Source organism: Malurus melanocephalus, unplaced genomic scaffold (genome assembly GCF_030028575.1).
Source record: "Malurus melanocephalus ecotype Western Australia unplaced genomic scaffold, MMel_1.1 scaffold_140, whole genome shotgun sequence".
NCBI lineage: Eukaryota > Metazoa > Chordata > Aves > Passeriformes > Maluridae > Malurus > Malurus melanocephalus.
The window spans coordinates 1,245,494-1,271,260 of record NW_026623372.1 but is presented as its reverse complement, the minus strand read 5'-3'; the positions used below and the strand labels follow the sequence as shown (position 1 = coordinate 1,271,260).

The window sequence follows — 25,767 nt, the reverse complement described above, 5'->3', positions numbered from 1 at the left end:
CAAGAGATCATTGACAAGCGGGAATTTGTGCTTCATCCTGCCTYTCTGAAAGCAGCTGGCAGAGCTGGAAGCACTGATTGCCAAAGGAAACCCCATTCTCCTCTCACTGCAGTCTGGATTCTGAAGGCGGTGAAGCTGCACACACTTCCAGCCTGTGCACAGTCAAACCTACAACAGCTCTCAATGCCCTCCTGTGTCACATTTCACATAGAGAATACACCAACAAGGTCACTAAGTGCTGCATACCGAAGAAATAAAACATCATAGTATTTTCAGCAAACTCAAGTTCACTTCTGAAGGTTTCTGCAGCTCTATGATTCCTGCAATTACAGCTCTGTGCAAATCACACTTCCCCCAGCCTACCCTCCCTGTGGAACCCGCTGCTCTCCTGGCCACAGACAGCAATAGTGGGCACTGGCTCCTTTTCAAGCACAAAGTGGACRTTACCAGTCACCAGTACTTGGCATGACTCCAACACAATCTTCAAAATACAAATATTTAATAGAAAAATTTAATTTAATTTTACAAAATACAGATACAACACTACCCAAAGTAGCAAAATAATGGAATTGAAAAATAATTTCAAAATATTTAAAGCATTAGGTTCTAAAATAAATAATGCTATCTAAAAGAAGTGTTCAGGTTTTGCAATTAGGAGGCAGTTTCACTATTACTGATCTCTTTTTCAACTTCTTTACAAGTTTCATAATTTATGTAGAAAAATATACAAGAAAAGAATTTGGGATAGAGAATAGGTTGGGTATGTAACATTTAACATAAATAAAAAGCCTAAAGCAAAACCAAAAAGAAAACCAATCATTTTATTTCTGTACATCAAGACTACAAATAGTATTTTAACACTTCATTTATTACCCAACTTAAGAAATTATACATTTTTATATGGTTACTAGTAAACATCTTAAAACCACTCAGTTTCCCCACATTTAAAAGGATATTGCTGGTTACTGCTTATTAAATAGGAAATCCAGCAGAGTTTCCAGTAACAGCAAAATATTTTTTTGCATAAGAGATGAATATAAATTTGATTGTAATTTTTGATGATTTAAAATATAAAAGTAAAGTTCAGAAGGATGGACTTATGAATCTTACAGTCTGAACTATAATTCCTTTTTTAAACTCACTGCAGTTTGMATACGAAACCCTACGATGTGCCTACTGGTAGAGGATCAGCTCCTTCCATATGAAAGCAATTTTCTCCCCAGGTATCAATTTATATTAAGCAGCATATTTCCACTTACTTTTCTCAGCAGAAATACTGCAGGGAAATGGATATAAAAGCTGTTTAATCACAAAAAAAAGTTAATTTGATTAGTGTCTACGGCAGAGATAGAGTATTTAAGATGGAAAGAAATGATAGGGAAAAAGGAATGTGAACACCACAGGCTTCAAATATAAAAGATAAAGCCTGATAACTTTGGTTCAAATAATTTTAATAATTATTACATGTATATTTTTTTCCAAAGTGATGATTTCTGTATGTACTGTGTATGCGATAGGAGACTGATTCATTTAAAACCAACCAACCAAAAAACCTGTACAGGCACAAAACACAGGAACAACACAGAGAAAACCTGGAAAGTCACATCCATTCAGAACAGTGTTCAAGTGATAATGATGCAGCAAAGGTTGAACTTAAAATAATCCAAATCTTTTTCTAAAAGGTGTTTCAGAAAGCACAAATGGAATATTACACCCATTTTATCTCAGTGCCTACCATCTTGAGGGAAGGTAATATTAGAACAAAATCAGTTCTGCAACTGTCATAGACTATGCTGAGTTGGAGGGGATCGATCAGGATCATCCASTCCAACTCCTGCTCCTGCACAGGACACCCCCAAGATCACAAGTGTCTGARAGCATTRTTCAAATGCTCCTTGAATGCTGGCAGACTTGGGGCTGTGACCACTTCCCCAGGGAGCCCGTTCAGTRCCCAGCCACCCTCTGGGTGAAAAACCATTGCTGATACCCAACCTAAACTTTCCCAATCCAGTTCCATGCTGTTTCCTCAGGTCCTGTCACCGGTCACCACTGAGATCAGTACCTGCCTCTCCTCTCGCCCTCAAAAGGAAGTTGTAACTGCAATGAGRTCTCCCCTCTGCCTCTTCTCCTCCAGACTGAACAGACCAAGTGACCTCAGCCACTCCACACACAGCTTCCCCTCCAGGCCCTTCATCYTTGTGGCCTCCTCTGGATGCTCTCTAATGGCTTAATGTCTTCTTTGTATTGTGACACCTAAAACTGTACCCAGGATTTGAGGCTGCCCCAGAGCAAAGCAGAGCAGAGCAGAGCAGAGCAGGACAATCCTCTCCCTTGCCCAGCTGGCAGTGCTGTGCCTGATGCCCTGGGACACAGGTGGTCCCCCTGGCTGCCAGGGCACTGCTGGCTCATGTTCAACATTGACCAGGACCTCCAGGTCCCTTTCTAKAGCTGCTCTCCAGGCTCTCATTCCCCAGGCTATCCATACATCTAGGGTTGCCCCGTTCCAGGTACAGAATTCAGCACTTGCTCCAGTTAAACCTCATACAGTTGGTGATTTCCCATCTCTCTGTGATTTGTAAACAACTCTACAATGTAAGTCAAGATGCTAGGTTGTTAGTAATGAGCATTTTCATCCTCTCAGTTCTGGGATATCTGYGAACATCTGCTTGCCTTCTATTTAAAAGATTAATTACAGGATGTTAGCCCTGTCTCATCCCAATGCACCGCACAGTACACAACTTTATTGCCAGTTTGCAAAATTATTCATGTTTGAACAGCACAAAGCCAAAGCTTCATCTTTGGTTAATTTCACTGAGATGTCACTGTTCTTTAAATGTGCACTTTCTTCACATAAACACAGAAATCAGCCACACTGCACACAGCATTCATTGTTTTCAGTCATAAAGCAGTGTCAACGCAATATTCAGTAATGAAAGCTAACTAAGAAATCGTGTTTAGAAATGAAACCTATTTGAGGGCATTTGGTAAGACACAAGAACTGCAGAAATGTAGACAGAATTCCCTTAAAACTGCTTGGGTATGGGTGCTGCTTATAGAGTAGGCACTGGTTCGTTCCTCTGCAGATCATCCAAATAAGCATCAGTTGGACTCAGCTGAGTTCAAATCCAGCAGCACATTCAATGGCATAGAGGAGCTTGCTTCGCATCAGATTCTCATCGTAAAACTCGGGAAGCTTCAGCAAGTTCATGCAGGTACTGGCAGTAGGCAGCCTGTCTAAATCAGATCCTCCATTGTGAATGCAAAATGCAGGATATAACTCCTGGAAAATGCAAACAAAACAAAAAACAAACACTTATCAAAAAAAGATACACAAGCCAAAATCCACCCTGTAGCAGCTGGCTCACATTTCTAAGAAGTCAATCAGTAGATTAAAACTTGTCACAATGACACTCAAATGGCCTTTTCTTTCATTCCTCATAGCAACCAAACCACTCCTGAATTGCAYAGTCTCCCTCTGCCTTGTCCCAACACGATCCATTAATTTGCAAAACACAAAGCAATTTATTTGATTCTAAGGAAAATATGATTTGTTGTTGTTGTACATACAGTGTATTATACAAATTTTTAACACTACAAAAACACAGTATCAATGTGCAGAGTGAGTCTGTAATGATATAAACTTTCCAAACCCTGATTATTCTTCTGATGTGATAATTACTGATCCGAAGAACACACTGTAAAGATGTTTTGTATGTAACATCAAATTATTGCAATAATATCCCATTTATCATCTTCTGAGGAAGAGTATAGTGAAAAATGTATTTATTTGTCACCTTCGAAGCACTGTTTTTGCTGGCAAGACAGTATTCATTTTATCAGATGCTTGCCTGAGGTAAAAAAAGTTCTRATTTTAGAAACTGGAAAAAATTCCGGCTCCAAAGGCAAAAGGTCAATGAGATTCTAAGCTAAATTATTGTTCAAATGGAGGCCTTAAAAGTATTTCACAGCTAAAATGTTGCATTTTTAGTGTTCCTTTCAAAATGCTAATTGAATTCCCCTACTTTAGCTTTAAAAATGGAAAAATGGAGTTCTAAATTGAAATGTCATGCCAAGGGCACCATTTGTTGCATAATTAACTACTGTACAGCGGTAAACTGCAATAGTTTGGAAGGGAAAAGTATCATCAATTTATTATGTGACCTGATTGGAACTTAACAATTTTCAACCACTTCAATTAATTTTTTTTTTGTCCTTAACAATCACATTTATTAARCTTATTAAACTTTAATTAGCTTTAGTAAATGTTATTCTGAACCTGACTCTGGCAATGAAAGTTTAAAATTTTTCAATGATGCAAAGCTAGATTATGTTATCTATGACTGTCAAGATAGTTCCTTATCTTAAGTCAGTGTGCACTGACTTGAAGCAAATGTACTGGTCCCACAATATAAAGCACAAAGAAAGTTTCAGTGAGAATCAGAAATTGTGCTTCCCTCGGAAAAATACAGCACACATACTAAAAGTGCAAACAAATTTTGAAGATGGTTTCTGTTTATGTCTCCCATCAACACAAACATGTTCTCACTGTTACTTGGCCAGTAATACTCAGCGCTCCTGTGGTTTTACACTGCGCCTTCAAAGTTCCAAACAACACACAGTCATGGGCTACCAAGACATTCCTGCTGATAGCAATACCAGTCACCCGCTGCCTTTTCTGGCAGACACTTCCTGGCAAGCCCCTGGTTTGGTGGTAAATCCCTGCTAACAGGTTCTGCTGCAGCCACCCTGCGGTATTGCCTGAGGTCCTGCCCAGAGCTGCCCAACAGAGCAGCTCTAATGCCCATCCTGCTGCTTTCCTCTGCCAACACTGCTGCACATGGCTCAGCATGCAAGCCTCTTGTACAGTGAACTCATCCTTTAACTTACTACTTTCATGCTGAAAATTTTATGACTAATTTGCTTCAGCTTTTTCCTAGCCACGTATGGTACAGTCTGTTTRTGGGCCATCTCCCAAGTGAATGCACAAATTTCAGCTTTCCACATTTAGCTTCTTTCGAATGTGACACTGTCAACCTTAGTATTTTTAGACTTTTTGATTCACTTCCTCCATTTCTTCAAATGTCCCACTGGCTACCTCAAAGCTGGGTACCTACATCTGCATTTCCTCCTCTCCCCTTGTAATTTAGGAGGATGACAACTTACAGGAACTTCTGCTCACTTTGTTTCCCCGGTTGTTTCCCAATTCTCCCTTCCTCAAGTGTCTGAGGTGCACTCTTCTATCTTGGTCTCATCCCAGAGTTTTCAAATTGCTCTTCCTGCTATCCTGTAAAATCCTGTTCATTGCTAGAGTACTGCACAGTGATATTCACGACTTGGCAAGTTTAGGAGGAATGCTTGCAGGTTTTTAAATAATGAATCACATAAATCAATTAACAAATACCCTAGACAGGATCTATGTGATTCAACAGCCATCTCCACTGTCTCCATATCCAAATCTATGGACACTCTTTACTGTTGAAGGGGATTTAGTTAGCATGTTTGGGGCAGTCTAAGACATGATTCATTTCATCCTGGAGTTGACACACGGAACAGTCAGACCAATTACCAACTGASAGAGACAGTTCCAATACTAGATGTCTATAAAAGGAGTGTAGCTGAGCTATAGGTTACAAATATTGAAGATGGAGGATACATTGCCTATCCACATGGTAACAGCATGACACAGCACTGATTCTTTGCCAAAATTTTGCAATCCAGTGAAATTCATGGGTAGAATATCCCCAGAATTCAGTTTCAAAATATCTTCACCTTGCCTTGGCCTCTTTTTAGTTTTATCAGCAGTACAGTAAGTTTTCCTTCATATTTAAGCTTCCCAGTAAATAGCCATCTGGAGACTACAGCTAAATATTTTGCTACTAAGGGTAATGAGCTATGATCTATAAGCAGATGAATGGGAATTAAAGAAAACACAATATATGTCCTGGCTTAAATGGTTAATTTAAGAGGATCAAATTTAATAGCTGCTTTTATATCCTAAATTCTCTTCTGCCTGACTTAGAAGACACTATTCTTAACTCAACCTTTTCCTTGGAACTGGTAGCAATTCTGCTTCTGCACAGTAACATGAAATGGCAGCAAGGATCTTCTATGACACACAGCAAGGACTCTAATCAATGGGTTTGTAGGTTTATCAAATTTTTCGGTTAAAATAGAAAGGAATGGAACACTTCATTATGTATTTTAAAACTACACTTATTATACAAGCAAATGCAAACACCGAAGCTATTTCTGTAGAYGCAGACGAGTATTCTTCTCAAATTGTAGATTCCTAAACAACAAAAACTTGGATCAACATCTGATGCATTTCTAAAAGCTTGTCAGGAAGTCAGAGGACATACCTTAAACCCCAGGAGAGGTGGTCGAGAGCAGCTCGTTACAAATTTGAGTAGTTTGCGTTTCTCTTCATCAGTGAAGCTTTCTACAACTCTCCAAAATATTTTAATAACAGGATGGTCTGCTGTGTAGCCACCTACAATGAAATTCAAATGATTTACAGCTAGAATAGTTTAATGTAAGAAATAAATTCTTCAGAAAACCTAGTGAAAAGCTTTGGGAAAATATAACCAGYAGACTTGCTAATTTCCAGTATCTACAGATCTCTGATCACTGCAATTTCAGTTTCATTGCTTACCTATGGCTACCCTATCYATCAGCTTCTTAAATGCAGTTTTCTTCAGTGAATCCTATTTTAAATTAATTTTATTTAGTTTAGCATTTAGCTAGTAACTTTCGATTATTGGCTTTTACACCAAGAGTGTGTAAAATCTCCATGACCCAGGATGCTGTTTATTGAATGAATGCACTTACCCTGAGGTAAGCCCAGATACAAACTGATGATTTGATAGCTACTTTTTAATTACCTTCATAATAAATGCAGGGAAAAAAATGAAGATACCTTGCATTTTTCACATGGAAAAAATAYGATCTCTCTCTCTTCAGACTGTCTGAGAAATGTTAAGTATCTGAATGYGGTAGTAGAAACTATTATCCCAAAGCCATTTGCAGACTTATTTTCAACCAAACACAATCATTGACTAACTTTAATTTAGAAAGGGAACAACCTCCAATTATCTGGCTATAAACTTTCATTTAAGTGTGTGATTAAAATAAACTGCCTATCTCTATTTTCCATGTATATGTTTTTCTATGTATAAAATTGGGTTGTAATTGTAGCCAATTTTCTGAAATTTAGGTCCATCTATCAAATTTGGCCAAAGGTAACAAGAATGACCCTGCAACCTTTTCTTAAAAGGTAGGATAAAAGCAAGTTTGTTTATTCCCAAATCAGTCATAATGATTTTATTTTACTTAAACAAAATATGCTTACCTGAATAGTTTGTGAAAGATTTAAGATCATCCAAACTAATAGGAACTTGTGCACCAGAAGTCAGAACCTAACAAAACAGGAAATCAGACCGTTACATTACAGGCAAAAATCAGCAATTATTTCTCCTGAGAGCATTCCTTTTCTGCAGTATTCAGTAAGAAAAGTACCTGTATTTCCTGCTGATCAAACATTCGAAGCCACTCCAGGTTCACCACGTTGGCCAGTCCCTGACGGAAAGCCAGGCAGTGCTGGCGGATCTGTTTGTTCAGCCTGTAGTCTGCCACCAGATGGATGTACGCGATCCGGTTAGCGCTGGTGACGGGAATGTCCTTTCCACCCGGCTTCAGCTCAACAACCTATAAACACAGCAATTCTCAGCACCTGACAAACTGCACTTCTGTGCTCTAACTGTAAAATGCAGCTGCAAAACATTCTAGTAAGTGATGTAGAAATTTGACTACAAGACTGACCTCAAAATAAGACAGAAGGTTACGGTGAGTTACAAAGGTGGGTGTTTTTTCTGGTTATGTGTAAGAGCACATTCTGTGCACCCAGACCTCCAGATGCCAATGCAGCTCATCACACAGTGCCATGGTTTATCACCAGAAAGCAGACTCAGTACAATCAGAGCTCAGGAGCTGTCTGTAACACTAAATTCACCAGTGCAAGTCAGATGAGAGCTGAGGTGAAAATACCCTTCTTGGCAAGCTCCCCACCTGCCTCACTGCTTCCTTCTAGAGGAGAGAGCAGMCTGTAAAAGCACAGAGCTCACAGAGTACTCTCCCAGCAGCTGCATTAGGGAAGCTGTGCTTGAATAGCTGGGCTCTTCCCTAATAACTGTTYGGTGCTGGTGAATTCTACAGGGTCACCTTATGGTAAAACCAATGTCTGCTGAGCGAAAGTTCAAAGTCTGACGTAAGGCTGATTTGCAGAATGCTCAGTATTCACAATTCATACCATTGAACGTGTACACGCTCAGTATATTCAATGAAAGTAAAAATCCAAATAACAAATCAAGCCTAAGTGTAGTTTTTCTATTGGGAAGCTCAACTTTTSTCCTTCAAGTACACTAAGGTACCTCAGTATGGAAGAATTTTTCAAGAAAAACCACAAAACTAAAGACACTGTAACTACATTAGGATATAAACCAGGATCAAAAATAGTTGTTATTAAAATATTACAGGCTTCACATATTCTACTCTTTACTACGTGAGGTTAATTTTGTTAAGCAGCAGCCCAACAGGAAGGCATTATTAGAGTACTTAAGAGAAAAATTTAAAACTGAAAAGCTGAGAAACTTTCACCTTCTGAACTCTTCCAAAAACTGTTTCTTTCTTTTTTTCTACACCCTGAAGTCAGCAATTTCTTCCTTTAAAACAACTGTGCACTTCAGTATGTGGTAATGATGACATCTTTAGAGCACAAAGAATTAAACACATGAATAGCTTCTCTTCTAGCATGCTGCCTAATAATGTGAGCTGTTCTTGTACTAAGCAAAATGTGCTTAAAATGTGATTAAAAATTCACAGTGCTTTTGAGCATTCTGATTTTTTCTTGATTCATGGCTCTTTAAGGCAAAAGAGACCATTAAGATCTGTGAATTCTGACCTCCCAGAAAACACCCGGCCAGAGGAATCTGTCTAGAGATTCCTGTATTTAACTCAATAAATCCACAGATGAGTTAAAGCACATTTTTTARAGACATGCAATCCTGTGATGGAGTATCTACCACTTTCTTTGATAAGCTACCACAACCTGAATTACAATAGGTGTTAAAAATACATCTTCCCACATTAATCCTTCAGATGCAAGCTTCTGGCTTTTGTTAGTGCCTACAGTAAAAAAACTCATCAATACTGCACCATGTATGCAGGTACTGATTATGCTTAAACCCTTCTCCTGCAAGAGTTAAGTAAAAGGCATGTGTCAGTGTAGGTGACACCATTTCACACCCTGTACATTATCTTGCTCCCTTCAACAAGAACCAGGGACACAAGACCAGGAGGACTCTCTGGGCCCCTGCACTGCTGAGCTTTCTCCCCTGTCTTTCATTCCACTGTAGTCATTTTACTACTGTCACAGGAAGGCCAATCATCACATTAATCCAATTATTGACTAGAAACATTCTAATTTTCACTTCAAATCCAAYGAGTAAAGTTTGTTCATACCCACTGTCCTCATCTGAATGTTGAAGAGCTTAATCAGCTCTTTCCTTCCTCCTCAAATATATCCATGATGTATTACTTATGGGCAGCAACTTCACTAATCTTCCCAGATACTTTTTCACAGAACTAAATACAGGGTTTTTTTMAATTTCCTCCTATAAAATACCTTTTACAAAACCTAACAAGTTCAGAAAGCTTTCTCTTACTTCTTAAATTCTTATTCTCTTTAGCTTCATAAGATCAGTTACAAATTATGTTCAACATGAACACAGATCAGTTTTGCATCCTCAAATTTACTAATACTTCGCTATCTGCTCACTTACAAACTTTTTCTACTTGTCTTTAAGAAYTGCAGAATCCCTTGGGTTTTTGACACCACTTCACCCAATACAATCCCTCTCTCTGAGGTAGGGACACACTGTTTGGGCCATATTAAAGCATATTTGTATTACCTAACTCATCAGATATTTCTTAAGAATATGGACACCAACAAYACACTAATAGATATTACTCCAGGTGCATACAATAATTTCTGTGAGCTCAGTATTTACAYAAAAAGATGCTTGAACTGACCTCCTTCCTAAAATAGCCAAAGGGAACTACTGGCAGGGTGTSCTAGAAAACTGCTGTATTTTAAGATTCATCCCAGCACTAGGTAAAGTAAAATGTCTGACCTTCCCTGCAGGCCAGCAAACAGAAATCAGGACACAGATTAATTTACATTTGCATTTTAATAGCATTGGCTCCACAGTGTTCTAAGGATGTCAGAAAAGCTATATTCATTCTATAATAAAAAGCTATTCTCTCCCCATAACATTCTTCCTGTAAAACAGAAAAAAAAAGTGTTGTTCTTTTTCTAATTGCTATTTTTAGAAAACAGGACAAAACTGGGTTTTGTTTTAAAATTCTATCMTTCCTTTTATTTTTATATTTTTAAGTAGCAAATCTTGATTTCTGATTCAGCAACACTTCTGTAGCTCCCCTTCCTCCCCAGAGCCCTGTACTGCCACAAGTAAGGGCGCAGCACTCAGTTAACTGCATTTCTTGGGGTTTTCCAGAGATCTTAYTATCCCTTTTCAGTGTTTGTAGATGTCAGGTTAATTTCATCACTGTCTTGTCAAAGTATCATCCAAAATCAAAACAAAAGGGACAACACAGCACAAATAAATACATTATGCCAAAAAGTCTAAGAAGGATGTAAAACAGAAGACAGAAAACAGTAACACTTGGTAACCATTAAACTAAAGGTAGATGCAGCTCACTTTTCAGTCACTCAATGTTTTCATGGTGTTAAAGGAACTATTGTAGAATTCCCACTGAATTCTAAAAGTCAGGAACAATTGTTTAAGAGTTCCTTTTCAAAAAGGCCATAGCACAACTTAATGCATTTTAAATGCTTTATCTGTTTCATTTCCACTTTAATGCATTCAGTTTTCGCCACTAGATGGGGCAAGACAATAACCCAGGTTACCCGGGATAGGCCACTCGAGAAAACTACAGACCTGTGCTATCACCTCAGTTTCTATTTTGCRATCTAAGTTTTAACAAACAAACAAACAGCATTTGAACTTGGTTCACCATGAAATTCGTATGTAATAAAGGCAATCAAACCATAGATATAATTTGGGTAAGTATGCAGATCATTCAGACAAATTTGATTCCCCATTCATGAAGCATGTATTCAAAGTGAAGGGGAAATATAAAAATGGGTCAGAAAAGTGCCATAGGAAAACGTAAGATATATATCTCTTCAGAGWATCACAGAACCTCCAGTGCAATTTCAAAAAGCTCTTACAGATATTCAAAAACTCCGAAAATGTCTTTTTAGGACAGATGAAAATCTTGTATTTTTTCTCTTGGGCACTTTTGTTCACATCACCCCTATAGTTTTTCCCCTTTTTGAAAATACATTGATAAAGCATTTTTTTCTTTCTCTCCCTGTCCTCTGCTTTCCAGATGTTCAGGCAGGAGTTCCAGGTAAGAGACTGCCTAAGAATGTGAATTTTCTGTAAGTATTATGAGTCTGCCTGAGAAGAGTCAGCCTCAGCTTAATTACTTTGCTGCTGAAAAACCTCTAAAATCATTCATCTGAGCCACTATATCCTAGCAGAGATTGCTGGGACAGACACTTTTTTTAAGGCTTCAAAATTTTTTTCCCCTTAGAAATTTAAAGGCAAAGAAGTCCCCTTTGGTGAGGCAGCATCTTTTGCTTGACAGCAATGGCATTCACACCTGTTTAAAAAGCCTAAGAAAGTGTCCCAAGGTCTATACTATATTAATTTCATACACCCTGCTGGCATATTTATATCAGTGCTTCTCTGTGGATTTGTGCTTTTATACACTGTATTTATGGACTCTTCTGATCACACTCAACTTCTGATCCATGTAATCTCAAGTATAAGTGTCCAGCATTTCTGAAGGAGGAATTTGCATTTGCACATTTGCTACAAAACTCGCTTTCCTCACTGAAAAGACAGGGAGGAAGGTCTGAAAAGATAAGGTATTTTCTCGAATTTGTTAACCTTATTATAGGCCTTTCATAACCATCTCATCCACAAGATAAAGGGAAAAATTAAATCAATATAYRCAGCTGCTTGAAGGTAYCTGTAMCTACAGGCTGACCTCCTTTTGAGAYTTTGCTACTGGCCACCATTTTCTGTAGGAGACCCAACAGCTGAAACGTAGGGTGGTGTTACTGCAATAGACAGATCTTTATCAAAAGCTATTTGGGGTTGGAAGATAAGGTTGATGGCATAGCTCCCCTAATTAGCAGGTCTAATGTGCAAATTATTAAGTACCTTTTTCAACTTCTTGTGAATGCACTTTGACAATAGTTTAATGGGGTCTAAAAGCACATTACAGGATTGGAATCAATACCCTGATAATAGAATTTCCACCTTCTACTACTGGCAGAGGTAATAGAACCCCTTTTGAATGTGTCTTTCATTGCAGATAATGCTTTTGTGCCACAACTGGAGGATGGATACTGTCTGAGGACAGCTATTTACAACAATAGATTTATGATGCAGTTATTGGGCACTAATTTATTAAACACTAAAGTGGTTGTTTAGCTGAAAACTAGGTATAATCTATATTCAAGATAAGGAGTGCAAATTAAGCTGTTTTCCCAAAGTGAATTAGCCTTAGTTTGGCACAACCAATTAGTACGCAATGGTTACAAGTCAAATAGCAGACAAAATTTATCCACATGAGGTTTATCAAGGTAATGAAATGAAGAGACTTGCTGCATTGAAARGCAGAAGACAGAACCAATGGGTTCTGTTGAGCTACACTAACATTCAGTGACAGCCTCATAGAAAGATGGCTGATACTTCATGGGTAAAATGTTCTCTCCAAGTATAAACACAGCAAACAGCATCAGAATATTTATTTTAACTTGCATTTCATCTAGTTACTCAGTAACTCACTAATATATTGAATCTTCCTTTCAAAGTTATGCCAAACAATTAAAAATCAGAAATCTTGATAACAGCAGCCACGACCCTCAGCGACTTCTAACAAACAAATTTGGCTTCTTGCAAGAGTGCACTTTTTAAACTTTTTTCCTRCTGTAAGTAGATCTGGCAACATCTTTTAAATTGGCTCTCCTTTACCTTTACTTCTGAGCTATTTCCCCTTCCTATGTCCTTTTGTTGAGCTAGGTTTTAACTCATATGGCTAGTTTTTAAAGACATACTGAGYAGATGTAAAATAAACGGAAACCAAAACCTCTTCAGAAAATATTTGTTACTTTTCATTTTAGTTAGATACTAAACTGGATTTGTGTTAGCTGTGACCAACAAAGCTATTACTTCAAGCTCAGTTAAATAAAAGCTTTTAGAATTCAGGCTTTCCTCCCATTGTTGAAAATCCCATGTATTATTGCCATATTGGGTGCTTTGCACCCCAGAACCCAACCTCTGGGTGCTACAGACTTCAGTTCAGTACCACCGACATAGAGCACGCGGTACCACAGAGCAGGCACTCTATAACTATGTTTTTGGGTACATCTGTGTCTCTTCTTTATCTCAAGTTTTTGAGTATTTTTCTGAAGAYGGCACAGGGCAGATGGTTTCATATAAAGAGTGCAATCCAGGGAGGAAAATGACACGTGACCCATGTTTAATATTAAACATTACTTCTACCAGGCAACTGTTGACTCTGCCCTTTARTATGCTTTAGGAACCCCAGATCTGAGGATACTACTTTACTTAATACAATCCAGATTTTAGGACCTTCTAAAACAGAGAGAATGGATGACAGAAGAGTAATGCAAAACCCAAGTCTGATGCTGTTSAAGCAAAAGTCTTGGCCATCAAACTTGCTATGACTTAAGCAGCAGTAGAGAATTCAAACTAACAATTCCCAGGGCAGGTTACTGCATCTCAGCGATACTGCTGCACTGGAGATGTGCACAGTCCTCAGCTTCCCTGACCAGCAAACCCCAAAGAACTGCTCACCCCCTTCTAGAGTCTCTTCCTCAGGAGAGGAGGCTGAATTCAGACACTGCTGCATGTCACAATGTGATCTGGTCTACTTTTTTCATCCTATTATATGCCATAATCAAGTGTAAGTTTTAAATCCTCAACTTTAAATCCTCAGAAATGGAAAAGGAAGCAGGACAAAAGACTTTACCTAGGAGGTTACCTGCATTATCACGCTAAGGCAGGCTTTTAAAGCTCTAGTGACATTTTTTCCTACTGTGAGTGATCTTTTGTACACACAACAGAGCAAATAAAAGCTATGATCAAATTATATGGTGCAACTGTGTTAAAAACTCAGACTTAAGGACCTCAGTAACTGCTTTTCAGAAGCACTGAACACCATTTATCCCCTCTGACTAATCTGGTGTCTCAACCCTTTAAAAAAAGGGCAAGGGGGTAAAAAAAAAAATTAAAGACAGTCAAACTTCAGGCTCTCTACTTTGAAAATTCCAATTAAAGAGACAATGCTTATCTCACAATAAAYGGTCTTCCTTATCATTATTATTTAAAATCTCTCTGACTGCTAAGTGCAATTCCAAAACCAGGCAGTACTTCTACACTTTACATATCATCTAAATTTTGCAATTATTACAAGTGCAATTGAAGAAACAACGTATTTTTTGTTAAGAAACWTTCTCAAGCAATAGTACTTTATATGTATGACTGTCAGAAAATAATCACAAATAACAGTAGTTTACTACTTAAAAGTTTAGACCTTTAAGTCATCATCAAAAGTTATTTTAAGAACAGTTACTCTCCAATCGAAACACTGAGTCAGAATCCCAACTGATGCCTCACAACACCTACACAGTTATTTCCTATCACATTTAAATTTAAAAGTTAATTAATAAGGATAATAATTATTCATCTGTCATAGATAAAAGAAAAAAACAATTGAAAGCCATTCTTACTTGTGCTTCCCCAAGGTCATTATTTACCACAGTGAAGTTTAGCCCGAGTTCTTCCACATCCCCTTCATAGCTCTTGAGAAAAAGCAAATTTTTGTACATTTCTGGATCAAGTGAAGCTAAATGATGAATGTCAACATCAGCACTTGTCCCCAGTAACTTTGAGAGGAAAAAACTAGCAAATGGTAGCTCCACCAGCATATTTTCATAAAGAGCCTGAAAAATAAAGCAATTAAAAGCACATTAGATTTTACTGTTGTAYATGCAGGAAATCAGAAGGCTACTGTCTATTTCTCAATTTTTGAGTAATACTGTCTTAATTTGGTGCCTGAATAGGTTCTTCTGGTATGGAAATAGCTGAGATATTGTATAAATTTAAATTTTATACATTCATCCAAAATTTGAAATGTGAATATTCTTACGAAATGCCAAGGTCCCAAATGTCACAAATTAATTATGCTGTTATTTAAAATGTAAGGTCATTGCTTATCTGTCATTACTCTTCTTATCCAAATTAAACAGATTTTCAAGAACAATGAGGTTTGCTAAAGGACAGTGTGACAGCATCAAGAATGTCTTCCAAAAAAAGTTAACATATCTAYTTCCATGAGCACCATCACAAGCAGTATTATTCCATTCATATCAATCACTACATGTAAAACTGCCATCCCCATCATCCCCTTAAAAATAACTCTGTAAACCCAWTATGTTTTAAACTAATAAAAGCTATTTATTGCATGTTATACAGACTCATTGCTGCATATTTCTGGTGAATTCTACTGCTCTAATGCCACAGTCAAAACCATCGTCATTTCCAAGACAAGAGTTTACCAGTTCTCACTGTGTCACAGGCCCAATTCCTCCTGTGCCTGGCACTGCTGCAGATGCCAAAAAATTACTGAACCAAACACATACCTGACCCAAATTTGCTGCACTCATGAAAGATGTATTCTGACTGTACAGTCAAAGCATACTCAAGAATTTTCCAACTCAAGCAATACAATTCTACTTGATCTAGTGTAAGAGAACATTTCTATATAATGCAAAGAATCTTTGCATTATTTTTCATTAAGTCAGTAACACCTTCTTGATTGGAAGAAAAAAGTACACATGGTAGCTCTCAGAAGAATGAGAGGTGTTAACTTCAGAGTTATTCTTACTGAAGAACCACTGCTTTTAAAAAACCTGTTTGTGGTACATGCTGCCTTTCTCATTGTCCAGTCTGTCTGCCACATCAGCACCTCTACCAATGACAACCAAATCTTGACAGATCATCACTATCCTGCCAGGCTGATCAGAAAAGGCATCACCAACATAACATCACCAGAACATCATTGTTTGTTCCCTTTCAACACTCCAAGAGCAGCATTTTGGCATCTCTTAATTCCTCCATAATCTGCTGCAAACTTAGAAATGGAATCCCACCAAGGGGAAAAAAAAAGGAAAAAAAGAATAAWTGTAGCTCTAATCACTCAGTGATATCCTAACAAAGACGTTAAGAAAAATAYACACAATTCCTTAAACTTTTGAAAGAACGTTTTTCTACGAGGTGAGTTAGACCTTGCAAAAAAACCTGAGAATAACGAGTTCAAAGCCAAAGGGTGCATTATATTTAGAGCCATATGATTTATTCAAGGTGTAGAAGTCAAAATCCTCATTTGTATAGTTGACTTTAAAAGCAAACTAGAAGGATAAATCATTAATTTGCAATGTGTAAGGTCAGTGTTTGCTGTTCCTGCATTAGTAACAATAAAGCTATTGTAATTCCTTAAATATATCAAAGCTACCCGAATTTAAAATGGAATTCCATCTATGACTCATAAAATGTAAATGCAGAGGTGTAATTTTTTACACAAGGCAGGTTTAAGCCTTTAGAGCATTTAATATACAAGGACTAATAAATGATAGCACTAAAAACTATGATCACATCAGCTAAATGGATTATAAATTAAATTTCSATAATGTATGCAACTGAAATACAAATGTAGACATAAATCAAGGTATTTTCTAAACACAGGTTAATTACACAAATTCAAAACCTGTCTATTTTTTATGCAAAATAATCCACTTAGCATTTTTCAAACTGGTCTTAAGTCTTCACCACTTGCAACACTTGAACCTAGAAGCCTATCAATAATTCCTTGTCAGGAAAAAACAGCAATAGGTATATTGAAGAAACTTGTATGTTATTTTTCAAGTGTCTGTCTTTTATGAGTGTTTATTGCTAGAAATTGTGCCAAAATGATTTGAAATAAAAAGGATTAATTATGGTAGAAGCTTTTTAATATAASTGAGTGCAGCTGCAATGCAATTAATGCAAATTGTGATGCTATCAGGAAAATAAATGTGAACAACATCACTGGCTATTTCTGTTTGCTGCCAAATAACTTCAGTAATTTACTACATTAAGAATCAATAAAAAAATAATGCATTTCAAATGCATCACTATTAATCTTCAGGTAGTTCCAAAGCGAACATTTATAACTTCATCCAAAAACTATATAAAGCATTTTTAAATAAACTAAATTGTTCAACTTGAGAATAACTTTAATTAGTCCTCCTCTCAGCTAAGTGATATCCAGAACAATGTATTTTTGGAAAGAAGACAAACAGTAGTGTTTTAATTAGTTTGAAAGTCAAGCTATCCTAATAAAGTTTAATAAAAAATGCACTAAAACTCTGGTGAATAGTCATGATAACCTTTGGGTTTGTTTCAAAGAGGTTAATTCTACCATTACAGCACTGTGCAGAGATGCTGATAAATGCTGTGTACAAAATGACAAAATAAACTGAAAYTTTATTTTCAGGATTCCACCTAACTTTTGTTTCTCATTCAGCATAAACTGATCAAACTACCTGTTGTTGCTGGAAGATGTGATTCCACACATTCCTGCCAGGGCAATGAAACCCACCAGCTGCTGATTTACCTGGGTTTGTTTGCAAGTAGAGCAGTTGTACAGTAGAGGCTACAGGACCATTGCAATCTGAACAAGGTTCAAAACGTGCAAATTATTTGTGTTATGCTTTGTTTGGGCTGCTGGATTTTGGGTTTGCAGGGTGGGTGGGTGCTGGTGGCCAGAGCATGAAGTTTCTTTCCAATCAGAGTTMAGATCCAGCTCACAGCCATGGCTGAAATGGGGTGGGAACTGCAGGACCATTTGTTTCACCAGGAGCACAGCCATCAAGCTGCCAGCTGCCATGGAAGTCCAACGTGATGAGTGTTTTTCTAACTAAAGCTAATCTAATGGCCAAGAGGGAGAGTTCCTGCCTTCCTTCTTCTGCCAGGGGGAGCTCTATGTTAYCCTATCTTTAAGCTTAGTTTTTTGCCTGTTTGAAGTCTCTGAACCAGGTTTCTGTAACATCAACACAAAGGAGGCAGGAGCCCAGCATCAGTGACAGGCAAGGGAATGGTGAGCAGCTCTTACAGAGGAAACCAACTCCCAGATGAGAAGTCACAAAAGGAGTGATTGGTGGTCACATATGGCATCAGGCTTCAGGTTTCTAACGTTTAGATGTGGGGGACAACAGAAACACCTCACCAGAGCCTATAYACCTCTGCCTCCTTGAAAGGCTGGGATATTAACAATTCCAGCTGGACAATTCCAGAAGTGCAATTTGCAGGTACAAGCTTGGGTCAAGAAGCTGGTCTGAAGGAGACACAGAGACGTTCACATGAAGGCCAATCACACAAACACTGTAATGAACATAGGGTGACACACCCCCAAGTAGCTGAAAGGTTATGTTTACTGAAAAGGCCAACCTGGATTTCCCAGCACTATTTCAAACTCATATAAATTAGGGATGGTCTTTAGATAAAGTTGACAACTCTAGATAYCAAAAAACGTACCTTGAAAGCTTCAAAAGTGACTAAACAAAAAATAGTACTCCCCAATCCAGTGTTCTCCCAATTGTCCAACCTTTTTCTACTTTCTGAAGACATGGTTAAAATAACATTTTCTTCTAGTTAAATGGCCAAGAGCAATTGTTTCACTATAGAAAAGGTAGTATTCAGTGAAAGGAACTTCACACACGTCTCTTCCCCTTTGCGTGTGAATGCCTGCAGAACACACTAGAATATTAAAACCAACCAAAGTAACAGAACTTTGGTTAATAAATTTTCACTTCACRTGCAGTCTGAAGTCTGTTGTTCCTCTTTTAAATAATTTTAGCTACCTGTGATTACAGTATAGTTTGACAGTGATTGACTGCAACAGGCACTGGCCTTTACTCAGTGACACAGATCACAATGTGGGCCTTTGGAAATGATGAAAAATATGATGTTCAGATAGTTATGAACATACTGAATTCATTCACTAAACATCTGTGATATGCAAGAACAAGCAACAATTCCTTAAGGCAAGAACCTTTCAGAATACAAGCATGCAATTAATAGCTGTAACTTACTAAGGAAGAAGCTCCTGGGCTGGAAGGACAGCTGTACCCAGTACACAGTGATAAAGGGAGAAGGACAGTTCTCTGGACAAGGAGGACTTTCTTCRTTCAATAATAATGCCTGACTGGGACTATGCATGGTACCTCTCACAATGTAAGTACTACATAGTCGCACAAGTTATTGTTCAGGCATGACCCAAGATTTAGGAAACTGCTCCTCAGAAAGAAAAGAGATGTCATGTTTTAAATTTGGGCCAAAATTAAGCAAAATGGTCATTTCAGCTGAATTAGCTATACACAGTAGAGGTTATATGAGCACTACAACGTGCTGAGTAAGGTTACAGTTGTGTAAACAAATTCACAGATGAACTAATTAAACCTCTCTCCCTGTGAGGYAGCTTAGTGCCTTCACTTACACTTTCAGATCTACAACTAATACTCTCATTTATTATTTCAACTAAAATCTCTCTTAAGAAAATAATCAGTCACTGCTTCTACTTACCATTAATCCTTTACAACCCAGAACTGTATTTTAAAGTCATATCCCTACAAAGATGCACGGCTTTTGGGGTGAGGAAGTAGATGACTGGGCTTAAATTCAGTTATTTCCATAATCAGCCCCCAAGACCATAACCCCTTCTATTTCAGTAATTTTAAACAGTTACTATTAAATAATACTTAGCACTTACAGAGTGCAAYAGATCTTCAAAGCTGTACAGAACCATTAATAAAAATGATTAAAAATAGCAAAACCATTAGAACTTCCTTCTACCTTATTATTTATATCCTAGAAATATCTYATCACACTCACAAAGCCTTTGGGGGCAGCAAAGCCTTTTCAACCCTAATGAAAAAGATGAAACTAAAAATTTAGGTTTAATTAATATGTACTTGGTATTTTTGAAGCATTTTCAAAGCTAACATTTAGTAATCTCTAGATAAAATAATTTCTTAAAGATATGCTTAATAATGTGCTTTAAAGYGAGCAAACCCCAAATGATATTGTTTCTAATGCCAATATGGTATGGCAAAATAAAATTAATTCTCTCAAGTGTATGTCACAATGAAATGTGTTTCCTGTTACCTGGGAGCTCTAAGGCACTGTTTCCAGGCCTCTGATGTAGAGTACAGTAGCAGATGTCTAGATGCATTTGTATCACCATACCAATGGAAAATCTACTACATTATCGTCCCTGTACTACTGTGAAAGTTTATAGCTCACACAGCTCTGTGTTTTACAAAACAGGAGCCCAAAATTCCACAGCTTGATACCTGCAGTTAGGCTTCTGCAAGCTTTATTAATGGCCCTAGCTGCAGTGCTAGTATCATCATCATCATCATCATCATCATCATCTTATTATTTTAGAAAAATTCTTTTGTGAATTGTTTTTACTTCAGGTTTCCCACTCAGTGGGAATCTGAAGGTCGGTAAGTTTACAAAAGTTCCAGAGATTTGGGTGCAAGACTCAGGTGTGAAGGASCTTCCTGTCACAGGTGCTGCAGTTGGTGCAAATCACTGCACTGGGTGGMAAGGGTGTGGCAGCACAGACCAAACTCCTAACTCACGAACACAGGACCAAAAAAATTTAAGAAACCATTCCCAAAGACTTCCTTGGATCATATCAGTTGTAATGACCTTGAGTTAATTTTTAATTTAAAAATGGAAAGTCATGCTAGCATCTTTATTCTAGGAATTTAGGATGTATTTAATTTAATTRCAATAATGTTTATTACCAAAACAGAGAGCTTCAGAAATGCCAGTACTTGCAGAAAACTACCACTTGATACTTTATTTCTCATTTAATAGGAACAGTTCTCTCTAAAACTTATGCCATAAGTATGATCTAAATTGCTATCAATGTCATTTGRGGGGTTTTGAGGGATGAGAGAGGAAAGCACTATAGATACCTGTGGATGCACTAGATTACTGATCGTTATCATTCAATACTGAARTTCCAGTAAAGGCTTAATAGATTTTTCTCCGCTCAAATTTAAACACAGTTTAGGAAGAACTGAGGATTAAAGGAAGACTTCTCATCTTTACTTAAGTTTAATCTTCTGACATATGGAAACACTTACTACTATATAACTAACCTCTAGATATGCTTCTAAGACAAATCTGTATTTTAATGGCAGTGAAACTAGTAATTTTAGAAGTTCAAACAGAATTAAGAATTTCAGCAAATATTCCAAACTTAATTGATTGMAATGGATGTAGGTGTTCCCAACTGTGAAAAAAGATCAGGATACCATTACCACACACTCTGTTTATTTATTCCCTGTCTAGGAACCTGATTTAGAGGCAATAAAATGCAATCAGTACACAAACCAGAAGCAGGAATCATCTGCTAATGGAACTTTTAATTGAGGAGTGACCACTGACATGAGGTAATTCTTTCCATGCAGAACTCCTTGCAGAGACCTCTATGCACTTTATCACGGTAAACAATCACTAACATATGCATTAAAGAAAATTTAAATACATTATGACTCAATAAATATCACAATCCATCAATAAACACTTTTCCTTCCTAAAGATTTAGAGTTAAAATACYACATTTCAGTAGTCTTTTAGCACTAGACATATATTTACAAGGTTAGTACTAACACAGCTATTTGTAATCAAAAGATAATTGCTTTTGTTAAATGCACCAGTACACAAAGGAATTGTCAAGCTGAATAACTGTGTCAGAAAATAGATTCWGATTAGTTTACACCTGCATTCATAAATCATGAAATAACTTCCATAAGGTATCAATTCTACTCTCTGAGGATTGTGCTTCCGCAGTGTAAGTGTGTAATTAAAGCACCATGCCACTTTCCATGGTAAATTCCTGTTTTGATTCCATATAAGATGATTCAGGATTTTCTGAGACAAATGATCATCAGCTAACTTGCTTTTAAGCAAAATGMTGAATCTACAAAATCATGTTCAGGTAACTGAAATTAATAAAACAAAGAGTTTACACCAATTACCTCCTCTTTGCATCAGCATCACCAATCCCACACCTACCTTTACAGCTACTAGTAGTACCAACTGTGGCAGCACCACAAATCTCTTTAGGGTGTACTGTCAGAAGCAAAGCCAAAGTGGGTCTAATTAAGCAAACCGTAAGAAAAGGGAAAGGGAAACCTAAAATTCAGAAGGAAAACACCCCACCCTTCAACAGTCAGAGTRGCAGTGCAATGCTTGACACACCATCCTACCAAATATTCAAGTATATGTAACTCAATTCTCATTGTACAGTTTTCTTGCTTTGTTTTCTCTCTACAACCTTTTGGTGCACAAAGGGCATTCAAATATGTTATTAGAAACATCTCCTTGAATGCTTTAACTCAGAATGTGTAGCTTATTTATAATTTAAGAGTTTATGATCTGATGCAGATCTTGCTGTGAAAAGACTTCCCTGATTCAATACYTCTTAAACAAGGCACAAGGATGATTTAGAACATTTAGGTTTTCTGCAGAATGGATTCTACAGACACTGCTCACATTTGAATTGTACCTTCCAGACAGGSGCAACATCTCACAGCTCTATTTAAAGTTACAAACAGAAACCATAAGGCACACTATCTAAGATGCAGAAAAATAGCCTAATCAAAAACATAATCTAATCAATAATTAGGTCCCATTTTYACTTGTAGGGGAATAAAATCTGTATTTGATCTCGTATTACTCTTCTAAAGTTTCACTTTACCCAAGGACCTATTTTATAACTCTTTTTTTTTTCAATGATACATATATATTTAACAACATTAGATATGTGCAAGGAACAGCCTGTTAGATCTTAAATCAGTTTAGTAACCTATAAAAAGTCACAAGAAAATAAACTATTTTGACTTTCATCAATATAAYCTCCACAAATCCATGCAAATTACTGACCTCCTATATACCAGTAAATGGTAATGATCAGAGAACTAAACCAAGATTGTACCCATCATCAAAATAATGCTGAAATTTAAAATGAATGCATTACTTTTTTTGCTCAACCCTTGCTGCTTTTTCTACGAAGGTTCTTTATTTGGTTCCACAAAGGAAGGACTCAGTTCAAAACAACTCAAAAGACACTCTCTTCTCCATATTGCTTTCTCAACCATTAAAGACAAAAACTGGGTCTTGCCAAAACAAATCTAAATCTTTTCAGAAAACCTTGACATCTTCCAAGGACTGCAGGTTCTACTGCTTAGAAAAGGGGACTTAATATCGTATTCCAAAAAATAGATATTCTTCAGCAACATGAATGTGTGACTCACAAGTGCTATTTAATATTCTGCAGTAAGAGGTGGAGATGGTAAAACTCAGTAAAATCAAAGACATTGAGTGTGTTATACAAGAATCTCTAGTGTCAGAAAAAGTCACTCTGTTTAACATGCAAAGACAGTCACTGAAATAAATGCAAGATCTAGCAGGTTTATGTCAAAAGGGAAGAAGAGGAAACCATAAAAATTATCATACTAATCTATGGGTTTCCTGCTGTATTCTTAAACTAATGCTGATACTTTGTGAAATTTAAGTAAATTATCCTAAGAATCAGCAGCTTGATRTCAAAGAATTCCAAATGCAAATAATGTCCTTTTCTATAACATCTGTCCCAGTGACATCATTGAATAAATGCAAATGTAAACTAGAAATGGAAAAATATGGTATATTCAAGACTGAGTTTAGGTCAGAACATGGTGAAGATCAGATTTTCTCTGTCACAGTTCTACTAAGCACTTTTTCTATTAACCAGTGTTTCCCTTTTTTCAGGTTTGCAGCACACCACTCAAGAATCAGCATGGAGAAAATCCTCRTTTAATATTCTCAGGTGTTGCTTCCAAATTTCCTTGCTTTGTTGCTTCTTGGCAGCCTGTCAAAAAAGTTATCTTTTCTGCTCTCCTGAGCAGAATTCCCCTACACTGCCAAACCTGCATCAGGAAAGTCTGCATGTGGGGAGATTTTCAGTGGCCAGAACATCACCTACTGTATGTGGAAAGGAACCAAACAGGGGCCTCCCCACAGCCCAGAAATACCAAATGAGAGAGCAAAAGGGTCACAGTGTCTGCACCACCCATTCTTCCGGGACACCACGTGGGACAAGAMGACTTTATTTTCCAGAGAGGACAACGTAGAGAATCTGGGGTTAGAACTCCTCTACCTGAACATTCCTGACASCTCAAGACACCCTTGGCTGTCAAGCAAAACCTGGGACTCTGAGAGGCCCAGCTGTGCTTCCAGTGGGGGGAACACTGAGGGGTACCAAGTTTCCAACCCTCTGGCAGTGGGAGAGCGTTACCAAAGGTGTGCACAGCAAGCTCAGCTTTCACTTTTAAGGAAGAGAAAGGAAAATGCTCAAAAGGCACCAGTGCTAAGATAATATTTACATTTCAGAGTAAAGTCAGTAAYAGTTGAGAACTGTAAACTTTGGAAGTGTTTGAATAGCTGCAGTTCAAGCAAACTCATTTCTGATTTTCTATTTAAAGAATGATTTCAGACAACATATGCAATTACATGATCACACAATATTACTTCTATAAGACCTTTTGCTCATCCAATGACTATAAAATGTGCATGAATAAACTATGCAGTTTGTACACAGATTTTAATTTCTTYATTAACTAGAAAAAGACACCAAAAAGTCAATAATTAATCCAGGATTAAAATTATTTGCAATTCCAGATATACCATTTTTCAAAATAAACTTTCAATTTTCAGATGTTTCTGCTTCTGACCTGACCAATTAACAAAGAAGATGCCAAGCTGTTAGAAGCTTCCTGATGAGAAGAAAAACTGAATTAGGTGTAACTTTATGGTRCTGAAAGTGAAATGGATTGGGACATTAGTATGAAATGGTTACCAAGAGACAGAGACTTTCTAAAAATTATTATATTTTAATGTATTTGTTTTCTGATAACATTGAAGCTTCTTACGTGAGAGTTTTTGGTGGCAGCACTCTTTACATACTGGTTTCCACAAATAAGAAATTGCTGTGGATGCCTGATTGCTTCCTTTGCATTGTATCTATTTTGTTTGCAAAGGGGCTTTTAATAATCCACTATTGCTCTCAAATAACCCTGTGCAAAGCATAAAATGGACACATTTTTGGAAACGGATGAGTGGGTATTTAATAACCTAACCAAGACCACAATACTGGCAGGTTCTGAATAGTATGGTCGTGCCTTATCTTTCTGTTTAATTCATYAAGTCTCTAAATACACTACTAAAAAGGTGTCTGTGCAGCTGGGCAAGGGTAATTATTAAGTAGCACTGTCAATTCTTACCTTATCTAAATATACGGCAAATACAAAAACAATTTATGCTTTCAAAATGTTAAATAATAGATTCTCTGATTTTAAAAAGATGAAAGTAAAATTCTACTTCTAGCACCCTGTCAGATAAAATCCATTTTGCAACTTCTGTCTCTACGCCAATATTTGAAATTCAATGACAGAAGGCAACGCATTGTTTTGACAGAGGAAACTGAAGATTG

At 37.2% G+C, this 25,767-nt stretch overlaps 1 protein-coding gene across 1 annotated transcript in view; it reads right to left on the bottom strand.

Moving 5' to 3' along the window:
- Positions 1-497: 497 nt before the first annotated feature.
- Positions 498-25,767, bottom strand: part of UBE3C (ubiquitin protein ligase E3C) — a 68,818-nt gene continuing 43,548 nt past the window's right edge. Inside the window, exons 19-23 of the mRNA XM_057371078.1 lie at positions 14,909-15,121; positions 7,516-7,704; positions 7,349-7,415; positions 6,360-6,490; positions 498-3,280 (exon numbers count right to left, since the gene is read on the bottom strand). Coding sequence (XP_057227061.1) covers positions 3,110-3,280; positions 6,360-6,490; positions 7,349-7,415; positions 7,516-7,704; positions 14,909-15,121 — 771 coding nt within the window. The 3' untranslated portion in view covers positions 498-3,109. The remainder of the gene's footprint in view (positions 3,281-6,359; positions 6,491-7,348; positions 7,416-7,515; positions 7,705-14,908; positions 15,122-25,767) is intronic.